The 16811-nt window shown below is 47.7% G+C and overlaps 1 protein-coding gene across 1 annotated transcript in view; it reads right to left on the reverse strand.

The window, feature by feature from the left end:
• Positions 1–4743: 4743 nt before the first annotated feature.
• Positions 4744–16811, reverse strand: part of MAP2K6 (mitogen-activated protein kinase kinase 6) — a 48243-nt gene continuing 36175 nt past the window's right edge. Inside the window, exon 12 of the mRNA XM_065647699.1 lies at positions 4744–16017. Coding sequence (XP_065503771.1) covers positions 15940–16017 — 78 coding nt within the window. The 3' untranslated portion in view covers positions 4744–15939. The remainder of the gene's footprint in view (positions 16018–16811) is intronic.

The following is a 16811-nucleotide window of genomic DNA, read 5'->3' on the forward strand; positions in this document are numbered from 1 at the left end:
TGGGCTGTAGCCTCCAGCGATCGTCCCGCTCCATTTCTAGCTCAGGGAAAACAGAACAGATGAGCCCAAACACTAAAAGGATGGGAGGCCACGCTCATTTAAGACAGTGGTTCCCTGCAAGGGCATCGGTGGAGCTCATTTGGGTCTTGGGCAGATGGGGCATACACCAATGATGACCCAGTGGTTGTTTCTACCTATCTACATGGTGCTCAAAATTCAGTTTGCAACTAAATCCATCAGCTGTCAGCACTGGGTGGGCAGCTTGAGGCTGATCTATGGAGAAAATACGCCAGGTTGGGTTCGGAAGAAGTCCTTCAGCCTGGACTGGCTCCTCCCGGGAAGGAGCCACAGCTGTTGTCTGTCCTGGCACCTCAAACCTCCATGTGCTGCCACGAGACCAAGATGTATCCCTCAGACAGTCCACAGCCTTCAGTGGCACCAATTTCATTGCCAAATATTCACATGTTTTCAATTATAATTTAGCCCAGGCGAGGCTCTTTACAATACCGAGACTGTGCAATGGTGCGTTACGTCCTTCTCTTCAGCATTGCCTGGTGGGCCAGAGACACGCCGGCTTTACAAGAGTTAAGGACTGGGGGCTGGGAATTAACTGACATCTTCCATCTTCACAGGATCTCAGGTGGATACTTTATTTTTTTGTCTGAGAAGGTTTATTTTCCTCCAGATTGATCGGATGAATTGCGTTCCCAGAGATCAGAGAGTTCAGATGGCAGAGGATCCTCTTACCAGAAGATGAAAGCCAATATAATCAACTGCAAAACTTCAAAACATGCAGCTTGTTCTTGTTGGCTGAGCCTAAGTTTTCCCTGCAGAGAAGCTGTCGACAATGATTTGATATCAATCCAGTAACAATCCCTGGTTTCTAATAATAATTTGCACTTCAGTAGAAATGTTCATGTGAGGCTCTGAGAACATTTAGCAGATGGTCATTAGCGAAGCTCCCCAGTTCTCCTGCAAGGAAGAGATAACAATTATTAGCCTTGTTTTACAGATGGTGACACTGAGGTGAGGCACTGAAAGGTGAAATAACTCTCCTAATTTTCCATAATGAGCCAGTGGCAACAGATCTGTGAATGAAACCCAGGCATCCTGCTGCGATTACTCCATAAACCCTATATCCTTATCTCTTACAGGAAAACGTGGTCAAAGAGGTGAGCCTGGAAAGCAAAAAGCAAATGACTCAAAGGCAGATTCATGACACATTTCTGGAAATAAGGAATTAGGTCTGGGTCAATAAATAAGTGGAAAACCAGGGGGACGCAATCCGAGAGGCATGTGAAATGGGGAGGGATGGAAAGGAAAGAAGATAATGGAAGGGAGGGGAAGGAAAACAGAGAGTAGCTCTGACTTTTTATTTCCACTCTTGGTTTCAATCAGTGTTGTAAAATTAAAGGTTAGGGCTCCGACAGAAAGAAGAAAGCGAGCTCCATCTCCTCCCGCGGGGGCATGCCTAATGGGTGAGGCTTCAGACGTGAATCGCCGATAGCAAAACCCTCCTCCTCGCGCGTCCGACGGTGCGTCACCCTGCAAGGACACTGCCAGGGGACAGCGCTTGTGTTTTGGGGGCTGCAGAGACCTCGGAAGGGCAGGGAAACAAGGCTGGAGCTCTTGGGAATGCTGGATCTGCCCATTGGCATCTGCACGCCATCAACCACCAAAAAACCCCGGTGCAGTAGGTCAGCCGCCGAGCTGGAGGTGCGCGGACGGGCGCTTCGGGGACTAATTTTAGCTTTCGGTTACAGTGACTTTTCCTTTCTCACCCAGAACGTCTGGACCACTACTACGGATGGACCGGCTGATACTACAAACCGCCCCGCTAACATCACACATACGCGACAAGGGGAACACAGCCCAGCTTAGCTGGCCCAGCAGCAGAGCTTATAAAACAGCCAAATGGAAGCCAAAAGACTTGAGTTTAATCTCTCCAGTTAAGTAATCTAGATTCCTTCTCGCCACCAGCCATCTGATCTCAATCAACAAATCTTGGCCTTCATCTCCTGCCCTCGCCAAGAGTCGCGATGCTGAAGCCTGAAGTAATCTGCATGCAAAATGCTTTGGTAATGATTCCTTCAAGAGGGATTTTTTTCATTATTATCATTTCCCAAAAGCACTCTAATGTGAAAGTGGTAGGCAAACAAGAAAGGTCTCTTAGTAATGTTTGCCATTCATAGTTTGTTAACACTCTGTAATGTTCCTCCACTTATTTCAATACCTGTAGTTAATAGAATACTGAAAGAGACATTAAACATTAATATGTTAAAAACAGTCATTGGGTGTTAAAATAGGATGGTTAAAAAGACTGAAAATACTTCCAATTTGTCTGTTCGTCTCATAACAAGCAAACGAAACAGAATTAAACATCTGTATCTTTAACACCAGTGACCCACATGCAGGACGCTCTTAAGCAGCTCTGTGATATTTTGCTTTCAGCATCACCCCATGCGCTCCCAGCATCGGAGAGCAGAGCGCCAGACCTGCAACCACAAGTGTGCTGGAGTGGTAATACACGGCTTTGTAGGAAACATCACGGTAATTCAAGAGAGCAGAAATGATGTTTGCAATGGCAAGATCAAAGATCCAGTTCGAAAAACACGCAGTTTCTGCAGATGCTTGGTCCATAGTCCTGGGCATCTGTCACCATGGAGAAATATTAGAAAAACGCCATTTGTCAGGCCGAAGTGTGTTCCAGTAAAAGTCACAAATCAAAGTTGGATTCTAGATATTCCAGGCTATCTTTAGCAAGAGTTGTGGAACACATCTCTCTTCAGTTTTATAATCTCTAACGACTGAGAATTGTTTATGCCTCAGCATTTGATTTTCCCTTATAATTTCTTTCCACTCTCAGCAAGAACCACATACAGAGAAAACAAGGACTGGTTCAGTGGCCGAGGTACGTTCCACAAGGGCAGGGACATTTCTCTCTGAGTGCTACTTTAAATATTATGTTCTACAGGGCAGGAGCCCTGTTTGGCTGTGAGGACCTCACCTTCCACTCTTCTTTTCCTCATTTCAATGTGACGTTACTTGTGACAATGCAGGACATTATTTCACCATTTCGTTTTCTGCACATGTATTATATACTATACAGTAGGCAAGGGAGACAGAGGGAACAAGATCTGCCATTTCATCAACTAAAATAATTGTATTACAAAGCTCAGCATGGCTTACATTATTGTGCCATGTTCAATCAAACTCCATCCCAAAGGTGCATACATATCTCTAGACCATTTTAGAGGTTGACGGCTGCTTCAGTACACTTACTCCTTTTTATTTATTATTTTTTTTCATCTTGGGGCTTTTAAAATTGATGGGAGGCTGAAGGCAAGAACTGATGCATTGTAGATGACAACAAAAGAGGCTCCATGAAATTGCTTTGGGCATCTTGTGTGCGTTCCGTCTACATCTTATAAATTACTGCTGCATTTCAGTGATAAAAATAGTTTTGTATTTGGAATTGATTACAGTGAGATAAAGCTCTTAAAAAAAATACCAATGCATAAATATTCTGAACATACAAGGCTAATTTGATTTGATAAAATAAAAGTGTGGCTCTTAATTTCTTCCTTTTAAACAGAACGCACATACACACACATACCACAGCGCAGATAAAACCTGGGCAGCTGTTTTGCTCAGGGTTCCCAGAAATGGTTATGTGCCTCTTGCAGCTCTTCTCTTCAGACATTTTTATGGCGACCTCCGTCCATCACCCAGGCCGGGCAACATTCCCCCTGCAATTGCGAAGCGTTCAGCCCAAGGCATTGTGCTTTCTTCGATGTGATAAACATTGATTCCTTCCCTGTGCCCTTAAAGGTTATTATATTAACTGGGCTATTTTTGTTTAGTTTGCTCTTCAGCGCATCAGCTCTTCGACTTGTGCTCTTGCTGGGACTGGGACTGCAGGATCAGCAGAGGGAGCTGATATATTGTTTTCGGCAATTCTAATATAAATGGAAGCATAATTTTATTTACATGAGAAAGAGGGAAACAGCGATTCATGTTTCAGCATGACCCGGACCAGTACGCTTTACTCAAGCAAAATGCTGTTTGACTTCGCCTAATAAATTAAGGGTGAAAATTGGCTTTGCATCATGACAAATGCACAGCCTCATCATTAACCTTCAAAGAAACACAAGGCTTAATTGCAGATAACAGCGATGGGCCTGGCAGCGGGACCAAGGGTTGGATCCAGGAGCTGGTGAAAGCCAGAGCAAAGCCCCGATGTCTGTTTTCCATCCCGCGGGTGTGGGGACCGACAGCCGTGCAAACCCCACCGCTCCCTTCGGCCGCACCGGTGCACGGTGCTGAGCGAACCGCCGGGCTCCCAAACCCGCACCCCGCACCCCCGGCAATGCTGTGGCCATTTGCAGCCCCTTGAGCCCGCCGTCCCCACCGAAAAGCTGATTTTTTTTTGGGAGGGGTGGGCAGGAAGGCGGCTTCTCTCGCCGCAGCAGCGCCTGTGATGTGGGCTGGACGGGATGTGGGTGTTCTGCTCCCCCAGCCCAAGCGCAGGAAGAAAAACCAGCGGCAGAAAGCCTGACGATTCCTTCTGTAGCGCAGCTTCAGCATTCCTGAGTTTTCAGTAACGTACGATAAGCTGTTACGAGCAAGATGATCCTTAAAAACCTTCCATGTGAAAAGCAAAAGCAGTACAAAGTGTGCCCCCAACAACTTCCACTGGGTAAATAGAGGTAAACTGACAGCACATCACTTTTAAATCTCATTTATTTATTTTTTGTGTACATTTTTCTTAATTTGACTGACATACCATTGCTATAAAGATGCCCTGCTCTTTGAATATTTAATCCAAGACCACTAGTTCAAGTGTGGTTATGAAAAGTCACGGCAAACATATGACTGGAAAGAGGTGGTTGGTTTTGACTTCCAGGCAGTTGTTTGAAGCAGTTCATAGATGCACACAATATTCAGCAGAACACACGCACACACACTGCTGAATTTAACACACACGCGCGCGCACACGCACATCTGGAAAACGGTTACAGTGGTTGAAGTTTCAAAAAGGTGAACTGTCCCCTTCTCTCAGCAGCACTGATAAACCTTTGGGTATCCTGAGAAATAAAACTGAAGCGTAGTAAAGATGATTAACTTATTCCACCAGAAGTGTTTGGGTTCTTGTTCAAGTTAAATATATTCTCCCAATCTAATTTTTTATTTTTTTAATGAAGAGGGTGGAGGGAAAGGATCTGGAGCAGTCAGGCTTGAAGAATACCAGTTCAGTTGTTCCACCAATATCCCTAATCCAGCACAACGCGGATCCTAAAAGCATCTCATTAAAACGACGACGACATTAAATAAAAGTTTATCTAATGTGACACACATGGTCCTACTGTCAGTCTCCGACTATTCATCATCTTCATAGTACGAGGAACGGCTTTGAGATGAATGAAGATGACACAGACTAAGAGAAGAGTTTCAGACGGGGCGGACGTGGAGCCGTACGGGGGGGCAGCCGAAGTTCTCCAGAGCGCAGGGAGGACCCTGTGAACTCTACAATATCTGACCGACTCCGGTGTGGAACTTCGCCTGGTTGCAGACAGGAAAAGGAGCTCGGAGCTCCGTTTGTCATGGCACGGGGTGGCTCTGCGCTGCTACAAACCCCCGGCAAAGCCCCAGGGGACCTTAACCAGCGCTGACAAGAACCTGGGTGCCACCTCACAGAGATGACAGCACTTCATTTCTTTTAAATATACCACTAGGACGTGTTCACAAGAACAGGCCAAGGCAATAAGAGTCTACCTCCACGCTCGCTATCTCTGGACAAACCCACCCTCCCCAAAGCTACGATTCTGGGATCCTGCGTTAGGAAGGGGCGGTTTTGACTCTCACCAGGACAGAGTTTCCTCAAGAAGACTCAAAATTGGAAATCGCTCACACTGCATTGCGCTGCCTTCTCAATCTAATCCCACCTTTTCCGTTCGCCCCGCGGATGCGAACAGCAGTGCCTTCCCTGCCGAGCCGCAGAGCCCGTGCCCCGCGTCCCGCGCTGCCGCAGGGGTTGTGGGAGGTGACGGCTGCTGAGCAGCGACGAGCACTGCGGAGGAAACGGGCCAGCAAAGACTTAGGCAACAAAAACAAACACAAAGCAATTAAAAGAAGGATGGGAGATGTGGTCTGATGTACTTTTGCCAAGAAATAAATATTTTACATTGCCCTTTCTAAAAACGCTTGCGTTGCGTTTAGATCTCCAAAATGGTAGATTTACTCACCCCACCCACCCATGCACAACACACACACGCACACTGTAATGCACATACGTTTCCAGCTTTGTAGAGCTACTGGATTTACTTTGAGACAAGTTTCTTGTGCATTTTGACAATTTACTTTGAGACAAGTTATTTGCAAGAAGGCAAAGTTCATGCGTGGCTTTGACAGCTCCACTTTCTCATAAATGGTATTTGAAAAGCAGAAAGCAAATGAGGACCAAAGCTCCATTTAAAGTTCACCTCAGATGCCTGAAAAGCATTTATACCCACATCCTTCTGAGGTCCCCGCTTTATGAACTTCTAATGAATTCCACATTCTGCTACCCACCATTTCTTATACGTAGGGGGAAGGAAAAACAAACCAGAAAACCAATGCAAGCTGTTGGAAAACAGATGCACCGCAGCATTCTTCATCAGAAAGGCCAGGGAGGCTTTCAGAGCAGGAGAGCAGCAAGGCACCTTTGTGAAGAGGAGAAGGGGAATAAAAAGAACAAAAAGTTGGTTCTGAGCCCCCGACCCTGCTTGTCTAACACAGGTCACGCTTGTGGGATTTCACCTCAACATCTCCGACAGAGCAAGAAGCAGCCAGTCATGAGTTGCTCCATCGTTTCTGTAGGACTCGTGTCCTCCGGAGCCACAGCAGATGTTTGGGCAGAGGGTGCTGGGTGGCCCTCAGCTCCGCTTTGAAGCCATCCTGGCAAGCCCGAGTCTCCCTGGCTCGAGGGCTAAAGGAAAACTCCAGGAAAATTTGATAGACAAAAGCCTGGAGTGAGACTTGGTCAAACCAAGTTCATCACCAACCAGATTTGATTTGTCAGGTGGAAAATTATCATTTTCTCAGAATTCCAATGCGCTTTTGGTTAATAATGTTGTGACACACAACATTTTTACCACTTAAACTGAACCCTGATGCTAAGTCAATTCCCTCTTGAAGGAACAACTACAACCCAACCGGTGTTTTTCCGATTAAGAAAAAGTGAGCAGGTTTATTCAGAAGCCTCCACGATGTTTAGAGAAACATTGGAAAATCCAACTTTTTAAGAAAGATTCCTTATCCCCATCCCCAATTCTAGAGCAAACCAGGTCACTAATAGAAAATCTAAATTGCTATAAATATAATTTAAAATCATAATTAGCCAGCTACTGCCAGTTGCCATCCCAGCTGTCAGGAGATCCTATAGGGATTCCATAAGGCTCGAGGGTAGGCTGGGAGATGCTTTCAGCACATCTTGTCTAGTACCAGAAATGGATAAATAATAAATAATAAGAACATGAGAAGGAATAATCAGCCTCCCACACGTAAGGGAAAGCAGAGACTTTCACAGTTCTAAATGAAATAATGTTACTGTAAAAAAAAAAAACCTAAAAATAAAGTAAAATAAGGACCTTCATTATGGCAGGTTGGAAAGGCGCCTCTTTCCTGCAGTGTTCACAACACAGCTGCTTTGCCTGTGCCCTCTTCGAGACCAGCAGACCACTGGGAAGAGGATGCTTTTCCATCGTGCTCAGTTCTTTTTAAATTTTTTTTAGCTGGAAGTACGCGGAAATATCCTTATCATCAATTTCCCGCCATCTCAAGAGAGAGCAGATTTCACACTGTCAGACAGAAATTCTATAAATTTCATATATTTCGATGCTAAACACGGATCTTTGCCAGTAAAACTGTAATTCCTTAAATTGAAGATTTCGGGCATTTTTAGACAGTTACTTTCTTCTGCGAGAAATGGCAAGTTTTACTCCAACCCATTTCCCGTTTGCAAGAAACTCCGTTCAGCAGCTCCTCCCGCAATATACTGCTGTTAAAAAATAAATGCAAAATTCCAACTCTTTTGTATGTTGCGGCTATTTCCAGCAGCCCTGCTGGCACAGTGACAGCTGTCACCAAGCACGAACCACTCCATTCACAATTGCGGAGGAAGCGAAATGGTGGCAGAGCTCTGGAAATTCATTTCATAATCCAGATTATATAGGAAATACTTGGAGCCCGGTTCTGGTTTTGGCGATGCTGTACTTTGTACTCTGCAGCGCCCCAACCTGCCAGACATCCTCCAAATGGCACAGTCCATGCTCTTAGATATTTCTCCAGGACTAATGACTAAATCTGGGCTAAATGTGGATGGAGAACTCTGCAGCTGCACCTGTACACGAGAAAATTCGATCCTGATTTAACAGTTATGACGGAGACTGTAATTCATCTTTAAACACACCTATTTGGCTCTTACGAGGCACTTGATCTACATCTCCTCAGTCTGGCTGCGTAAATGAAGGACACCTGGTCCTTCCTGACTTTTCGCAGTATCCGTCCTGAAAAAAACCCCACACAAGTGGGCTGAGAAATACCGAAGGCTTTCAGATATTGTTTCTGGACTCTCCGTGATGACTGAATGTTCTTTATTAGAGGGAAAAAAATGAGACCTGGCAGACCCTGATACCTCCATCACGCAGCCCCTGGGGAAACTGTATCTACCTTTGGTTTTGGAGGCCATGGGCACGCTTGCTGCCAGACTGCTCGTTCCAACCATCAGATGTTGGCCGCCTCTCCCTGGACCACTTATCTCCATCCACCTTCTGGCACAATTTGGTTCGTACCCTTGTGTCACAGCATTTTGGAGAGACCATGGCTTGGTGTCTTGTTTTCTCAAGAAGAAGAATAATCTGGGGCAAAACCAGACTGAATGAGGATAAACCCTGAGCTGGCCTGAATTCTTCCTGTAAGAGAAACCAAACAGAAACTTTCCTGATCGGCTCAGTAATACTTGGGGTGTGTTTAGTCTTTATTTAAAAATTACACTATTCTGAGCTTCCTGGATTTAGCTGGGCCCCAAAGCGAAAGTAACATACCAAAATACCCTGACATAAACTTCTAGGAAGGGTTTTCAGGTCTGGTGAAAACCACATAGCTTTGGAAATTGCCGAAAGACGTCTGATCTTTTGAGATTTCCATCTCTATTTCCAGAGCGTTTAAGACGCTTCCAAAGCTTTTCCCAGCGTATCCTCGCGGTACCTCGCAGCCACTGGACTTTTGCCCCATCGTGGAAGGAAACCCAAGAGCCTTTCGAGGAAGGAAAGGCAGCCCGTCCCGAGGACGAGCCGCCATGGAGCGAAGCTGCTGCAGCTCCAGAGCCGCTCCGCTTCCAGGAAGGGATTTTTAATGCAATGGCAGCGAAGCACGAAGGGAGAAGTTCTCACTTGGGCTGGATACCTGCAGGGTAGCAAGTCTCTGGCTGCGTGTCCCGTTAACCGGGTAACGGAGAGGCAGGTCCTTCCTCTCCCAAAGCCGAGAGCTGGCTGGGGGCCGCTCTCCCTTCCCTTCACTCTGACCAACCGCCTAGAAAAACGGCTGCGAGTAAAATCCCAGACAGTAAAATACAAAACCTAAAGGTGGCTGAGACTTAAGGTATCGATGGAAGCAAAGAGCTTTGTAGCAACCCAGAAGCGCACTAAAGGAGGCCATGGAATAAAGGTCACGTAGCAAAATCGCTCCCAGCAGAACGGCACTGCCAGCTGCACAGACCCCTGAAGAATTCATTTATCCCTGTGGCCCGTAAATTTGATATTTCCACCATTAGGCTACTTCGAGACCACCTTAAAATGTTTACTCTCTTCTTCCTCAGGCGTTCCACATCATTTAAGTCCGACCTCTGTATCTCACCGGCGGGCTCGGCAGGAGAAGCAGCGATGCACAAGAGCACGCAGCGGGCAATGAGCATCAGCTCACTTGCAGTTTTTCCTTGTGGGTTTCTTTTGGATTTTAGATTTTGTCTCTTTTTGCTGGAAGTGGGGATGCCGTGGCAATGAGAGACTTGTGAGCAAACTCCTTACCTAGGAATCTGGGCCTGAAGGAATACACAGCAAGAGAAAGGGGAGACAGGCCGGTCTCACCAGGCTATGTACCCGACCGAGTCTGTGGCTGTCTCTTTTGCCCTCTCTTTTTGCTCCAGCCTTCCCCATCGACTACAGACCTTCCCTGGCAGAGCAGATTGACACCAGCTGCCTATCAAAGGACTCATTTTGTCCCTACGCCATTAAGACCGCTCTTGCAGTTTACTCTCTTTAGAGTCCTTTTTATTTCTACAGCACATGAACCTTTGTGTCCAGACCACTGGTACCACCAGCTCCTACCGGTATCTATACACATCTGCAAACACATAAAAGCTGAGATTCAACTGAGCTTTTTCTGCCCCTCTTTATTAACAACATCGACTGTTTTTACGGTGTGGGGTTATGTGAAGGAGCAGCATCCTTTCAACCTGCAACCTAGCTTCCTACCACACAGAAAGCATCTCTCCAGCCACAGTCTGGGAGAGTGAATCTCACTGCACTGCCAGAGCACACATCAAATTTCATATTGTCCATCTGCTCCAGTAAAGGCTGAGCTGAAATATTAATTAGGAGATCTGATCCCTTCTCACCAGAAACAATCTGGATTTTATAGCTCAGCCAGAGGCCGGCGAAGCGGACAAAGCTCTGCGATACATCCTTTGCTGCTGGTTAACGGCTTTCAAGGAAACAACCAACTTGGGGGGAGGACACAGACTGTAAAACACGCGGACATCTGGTCTGGCTTGTCCACCCTTCGTCTCCCCCATGCTCAACCCCCACCTCCTAAGTGCACGTTCAGACCAAAGAGAGACGACTCCTCTAACATAAACAGCTATAATACGGCAATAAAGATTAATGAGCAAAACTTGCCGTTTTATGTATAATCCGTGGGGATTTACAATCATTAATCTTTATTAGTGTGTAATAACTGTTTAGACATTAAGGACAGATTCTCAGCTGGACAAAACTGGCTTTATTCCATCCAAGCCAACGGAGAAATGCCAGTTTACACCCTCCATGACCCCAGCTCTCACGGAGACCCATCCCCAGCTGTAGGAATCGTATCACCAGCAGTATTTCCCCAACAGCAGGGGCAGACCAGTGAAGGCAACTATTTGTCTTTCTCTGTACCCGAAAAAGAGAGCTGCATGTGTCCAGGAAGCTCAACAATAGACATGTCAATAAACAGGAGGAAATTCAATGAAAAAGCAACAGCAACAAAAGGAACCCCGAGGAGCAGGGAAGTGGATGATTTTTTGAGGCAAGACTATAAGATCTGGTTTGGCAGGAGCGTAACTAAGAGGGATGTAGCAATCTTTGGCATGTGGAAGAGTGAAAGCACCAAGACGGGCCCCCAGAGTTCCTCTGAGAGGAACGAGATGGAAGAGGGAGAAAAAAAAAAAAAGAGCATCTTGGCTGGCTTTTCTGAGCGAGGAGTTTGGGGTTTGTTTTTAATCAAAAAGAGGTCTATTAAAAAGGGAGCTGGTGGGAACCTTGTCTGAACTACATCAGACCAGCCGCTAAAGCAATGCTGCATTGGCCGAGCAGGATTTTCGCTTCTAAAATGTCTAGGAAAGGAGGGCAATGTGCAGGTAAATACTTAGCTTGCAGCAACCATGGAGACATCCCAGGTAAAGCAGCGTACGCCGGTGTCTCTGCCCTCGGCAGCAGGCAACACCGTGTCCCACCAAGACAAGGGGTAGGTAGCACTGACCCACCAGCCACAAAACCACCTCTCTCTGTACCCGTGGAACAAGCGGGAGCTCAACTGCAGATTGTTTTTTGGAGCTTTTTCTGAGTACTGACCCCACAACTGCTTCCTCCATCACAAAAGGGAGGCCGGCTGCCTCCAGAAGTGGTGCTCCCACCTCTTCAACTAGTCAGAAGTGCCGCCTTCCTCAGCAGTAAATCTGACAAAAGTCAGGAAAAAATGCAGAAATACAGTACGTAGATATCTGTGTAAAGTTTTGTACACCTGGAAAATCTCCAGAAAAGACGGGCATTTCACCCACTGCAGCAGCACGAACCTGGCGTTTAAAAACAGTAACCAGCAAACGCCCTCCAACTTCTCTTTGAAGTTTAAGGGACCACTGGGCTCTTGGGGACCCAGAAAGTAGCTTTTCTGCCAGGGACACTTCAAGAGCTCTAGTGATGGTGAGGTCTCAGGCATCCGGGAGGTTGCAGGGACACCAAAAGCTGTATGGTGGGGGACAAAAGAGGATGAACATCACGGCCCAGTGGTCCCCCGCTGCCTGCCATGCGGATGGGCTGCACATATTTTATGCAGCCCGATAACTTCTGCCTGTGGCAGAGCGGAGAGGCCCCCCCCACCTTGTAAATGGGGAACTGTGCTGGAATTAATTCACGCAGCTGCTCCAGGTCACAGCTCTTCCGTCCTCTCCACTCCCTGGTGTGGTTTTGCATTGTTTCGGGGTCTATGGCACGAGACCTGCTGCTTTTGCAGTTTAATAATCCCAGTTCAGAGCAATCTAACATGCTGCCCAGAGTCCTGCGCAGTCTGAAAACAAAAGAGCTTTTTGAAGAACGGCTTTAAGCCTCAACACCTTGGCTGTTCACGGGCACGGCCGTTGGGAAAGGCTTCATGTCCCAGAAACCACGCCTGTCCCAGGCAGCCCTGTGCTCATGGTGTAGCCAAGCAAAGTTCTGAGCGCTGACCAAAGGCTTTTCATCTTCACAGACGTTACGAGCAAATGAAAGAGAAAAGCCTGAGTTTTGCTGTGTAGCCCAGCATGTTTTCAGAGCCTTTAAGCACACAGGAGTCCCTTGCTCTCCTCCTGGCGCCGAGACCAGCTCAAGCTTCTCTCTAAGAAAATCCTGGGATAGGCCAAGCTTTGTGTCCACACGCGCCACGAGGGATGCAGAGACAGCCAGCCAGCCAACCTCTGCACCTCCCTCCTGCCATAACCACCTTCCGCAGTGATCGCTTGGATCGCTGGTTTCATCCACACCCGTCATATGGATTCACACTTACTCTGGGCTGACACAAATCACCTCTAAAGGAACAAAGTCATGGAGAATCAGGAGGGAAGTGAAGTGATTTGTTGCACGCCCTATTGTAATGTCATTACAACAACGGGATTAGACGGCCCAAGCACTGCAAGAGCAAGAAGCATAAAAGAGAGCACTCAGCATGTTGTGTCGAGGCATGTAGGAATCATTTGAGAGGGTTACTAGCTGCAGACAACACTGACATTAATTTTCTATTGGAAAACGCTGGTGACATTAATATCTGCTATTAATACTGAACTTTGACAGTATCTCATAAATTCAACCTGTCAATTACAATGGCACTGAAATAAAGGTGCTCTGAGGTCAAGGAGATGTGGTGTCCAAATGAGACTTATATTCCAAGAGAAAAGCAGCAAAAACAATCTTTAACAAAAGCATCAGATCCATATGTAGGAAAACCAAAGGGTGGTTTTAAATGTCATGTTTTTCAAAGCGAGAATTGATGCTGGAACCAACTCTATAAACTGGCTGGCTGGACTTTTAGCTGCAGCTGAGGACAATCAATCAAAACAGCTCTGCGACTCTGAGAAAGTGAGACAGAGAAAACGCACACACACACACACCACGGAATATGAGAGGGCAGATTATGAGCCATGCGAGGCCTCTTAAAATTACACTGCGAAGTAAAACATCCTCGTGTTTCATCCGCAACAAAACGTAACCTGAAAGGTTCCCCTCGACACAAAGCTGAATATGGAGCTTATCGTTACTGAGGGGCCGGTAGGCTTGTGGAACACGGGCTGAGGAAGGGGAACTTCTTCCCCAGAGTCTGCATGACCCAGGAGCATTTTGCAGCCAGGAAACCCTCGCACCCCGACTCCTGCAAGCCCTCCTCACACCTCCCTGCTCCGCAGCTGAAGTGCACAAGGACCGACAAATCCCCATGGGCAATGCTCCCGTCTCCTTCGATGCTGGCCCCCGCGCAGAGCTGCACTATTTTAGGGTTGACAGCCACCTCTGCCGTGGCGGTGACGGTGGCAGCCCAGGCACTGGCAGTGTCTACAGGCACCTCTTCCAAGTGGTCAGCGTGTCCCTAGCACAAGAGGTACCATCATTTGGGAACCCCAGCTCTAAACCTGCGCTCCCCATCAGCCCTTCCGAGGCATCGCTTCCCAAACAGACTCTCAGGCCCATCCAGAAGCCCAGCCTGCACCAACAGAGACTGGTGCCACTAAACGGGGAGAGAAAGGGCTGGATCTCAGGCTGAATTACATCCCGCACAACTTAAATATTGCAGAGCGAGGCGTGCTTCTGGTTGGGATTTGATTCTGAGGGTCTGCCCTGAAGCGATGGATGGGGAAGGGAAGCGAGCAGAGGCACCAGGCACACACACACTCTGGCACAGCCGCACGCACAGGGATGCTCCTTTGCAGGGCCGCGGGAAGGAGCCACAGGCTCAGAGCCTCAGAGCCGAGCGAGGCAGCTGTGCAGCGCTGGCTCAGTCAAGCCAGGGTCAATCCGGAGCCAGCAGCCTTGCTCCAGGCTCACAGCAGCACCTTGCAGCGCACAGTCACCCCTTGCTCCAGACGGTAACCGCGTTGCCTTGCTCTTGCTCCTGGCTAGCAGCTTTGCTCTGACGACCCAGCCAACAGCAATGAGCTCCTGGTCGGGGTGGGCTGTGGTTTCCCTGCATGGTTTCCCAGGCTGCAGCTCTCGGGGGGACACCTGCAGCCCGTGCTGGAGCCCAGTGGTCCTGGCTGCCCTCGGCATCCCGACCAGCGCTGGACATGGCCCAAACCTCATGCCGGCACGGGCTCCAGGGGAGCTCGCTAACGCTCTCAAACTCTGCGGGCAAGCACGGAGGGATCGCTGCCGATGCGGAGCTGAGAGCCCTGGAAACGCGCGCTGAGATATCCCATTTTTCACAGATGTCGTGCTGTGCAGACTGTTATCCTTTCCCACGTGGAAAAGGAGAGAGGAACTCCCTTTGAGACCCAAAGCAGCTCATCCCCAGCCCGAGGGAGCCCCAGGCACTGCAACGCTGCTGGGCTTGCGGGCAGGTGGGGACTGACCACTGCAGCCTCCTCCTTCCTGATCTTTGTGCAACTTATCTAACAATTTATTTCCCCCTAGGGCTTTTATCCTCTCAATGTCTTCCCACTCCAGACCTCATCACCTGCCCAATAGAGCAGAGGAAGTCAGTGGGACGTAGGGCAGAGGTTCTCCCCAGGCAGAGCCTCTCCCTGCAAAAGCAGCTTGAGTAGCTGAGCCGAGAACCTTGTTTATAAATTCTTTTTACGATGCACATTAAATATTTTCCAGGACACACTTTGTCTCTTCTTTCTCTTTGACACCTGTTCCCCAGCAAAGCCCTACAACTATTGCTTGCTGTGGCCTCATTTTGCATCATCATCATCACCACGCATTCATCCTCATATAAGACAGAAATCTATTCCATCAAGCACTTAACATAAATATTAAAATTATGGAAGGGACAAAATATAAATCTACATACAACTTCATGACTACCATAGCACCTATTACCATGACAAAGCAAATTCTTGTTCAGGGGAAAGGGAAAGGGGATGAGGAGAAAGTTAGGAAGAAGGATTTCGACTGTCATTAAATATGTAAATCACTCTCTTAAATTTTTTTTTGTTTTGTTTTTGTGTTAAGGTTATCAACCTTATTAAAATTCATTTCACTAACCAGCTCGTTCTATGTCACTATGGATACCAAAGAACCCTTTTAAAAACTTTGGCGAGGCGGGGGTTTCTCAGAATAAAAACGAAACAAAACAAAACACGGCGACTTTCTGTTGGTGCTTTCATGACAAGTCCTGCCACGTGCCCCTCCCCTGCACCCACCAGTCCACAGAAGGGCAATTCATTTACAAGTCCAGTTCTCAGTCTCCCAGGATGAGTTTGACAAAAGAGGCGACGTCTGTCTCTTTGGATTCGTGCAGAGTGAAGAAAGGATGTTGCTGGGGAAGAAAGAGAGAACAAACAGAAAAGTTTATTATTCACAACGCCGAGGACCAAGCCTAAAACCTTTTCAGGCGATCTTCAGGACAGTGAAAATTTTGTCGCTGGGATCGTAATGTTGGGCTGTCCGTGTTTTGCAGCTGAGGCAAGTCGGGGAGCCCGAGGGGCCGCTCCAGGAACGCTGCAGATTTGTGCTGCCCTCTCGGATTCCCTCTACACCCTGCCCTGGCTGGGAGCACTGAGCTGGGCTGCTCTTGAAGCAAGGGAAAGTATCAAAAACCACTGCCTCCATCTCTGGCACATCGTGCCCTTCGGCACATGCGGTGCCGCAGGAGGAGATGCGCTCCTCCTGGTTACCCACCCCACCGCACAGCAGCTCCGACGGGAGCAAGGAAAACCTTGCAGGAAGGCTGACTGTAGCGGGTTTTCCCTCAGTTTCCTGCTTTATCTGTGTATTTACCCTCCGGTGACTTTTGAGTCTCATTTCTTCCCTGCAATTGCTCATAGTCCCAGCAGGAGATGGCTACTTTACCCCTAACCACCGCAAAGAGGAAAGCCATCCCGGCTGGAAAGCCATCCGCAGTTGTATGTTTAACTACTTAATTGTGACCAACATGGGAAGACATCCTGCCAGAAAATCTTGCCTGCATTTCAGCACAAACGGAAAAATATGTGTAAGGAGAATAAAAAACCAAAAAACGCAAGCAAATGCCCCCTGACAGAAACAGCAAAGCCCATCTCTGCTAGCACCAGCGACTCGGTTTGCTGCTGGGGGCTGCAACACATCAGCCGA

This window comes from Caloenas nicobarica, chromosome 18 (assembly GCF_036013445.1).
Source record: "Caloenas nicobarica isolate bCalNic1 chromosome 18, bCalNic1.hap1, whole genome shotgun sequence".
Classification (NCBI taxonomy): Eukaryota; Metazoa; Chordata; class Aves; order Columbiformes; family Columbidae; genus Caloenas; species Caloenas nicobarica.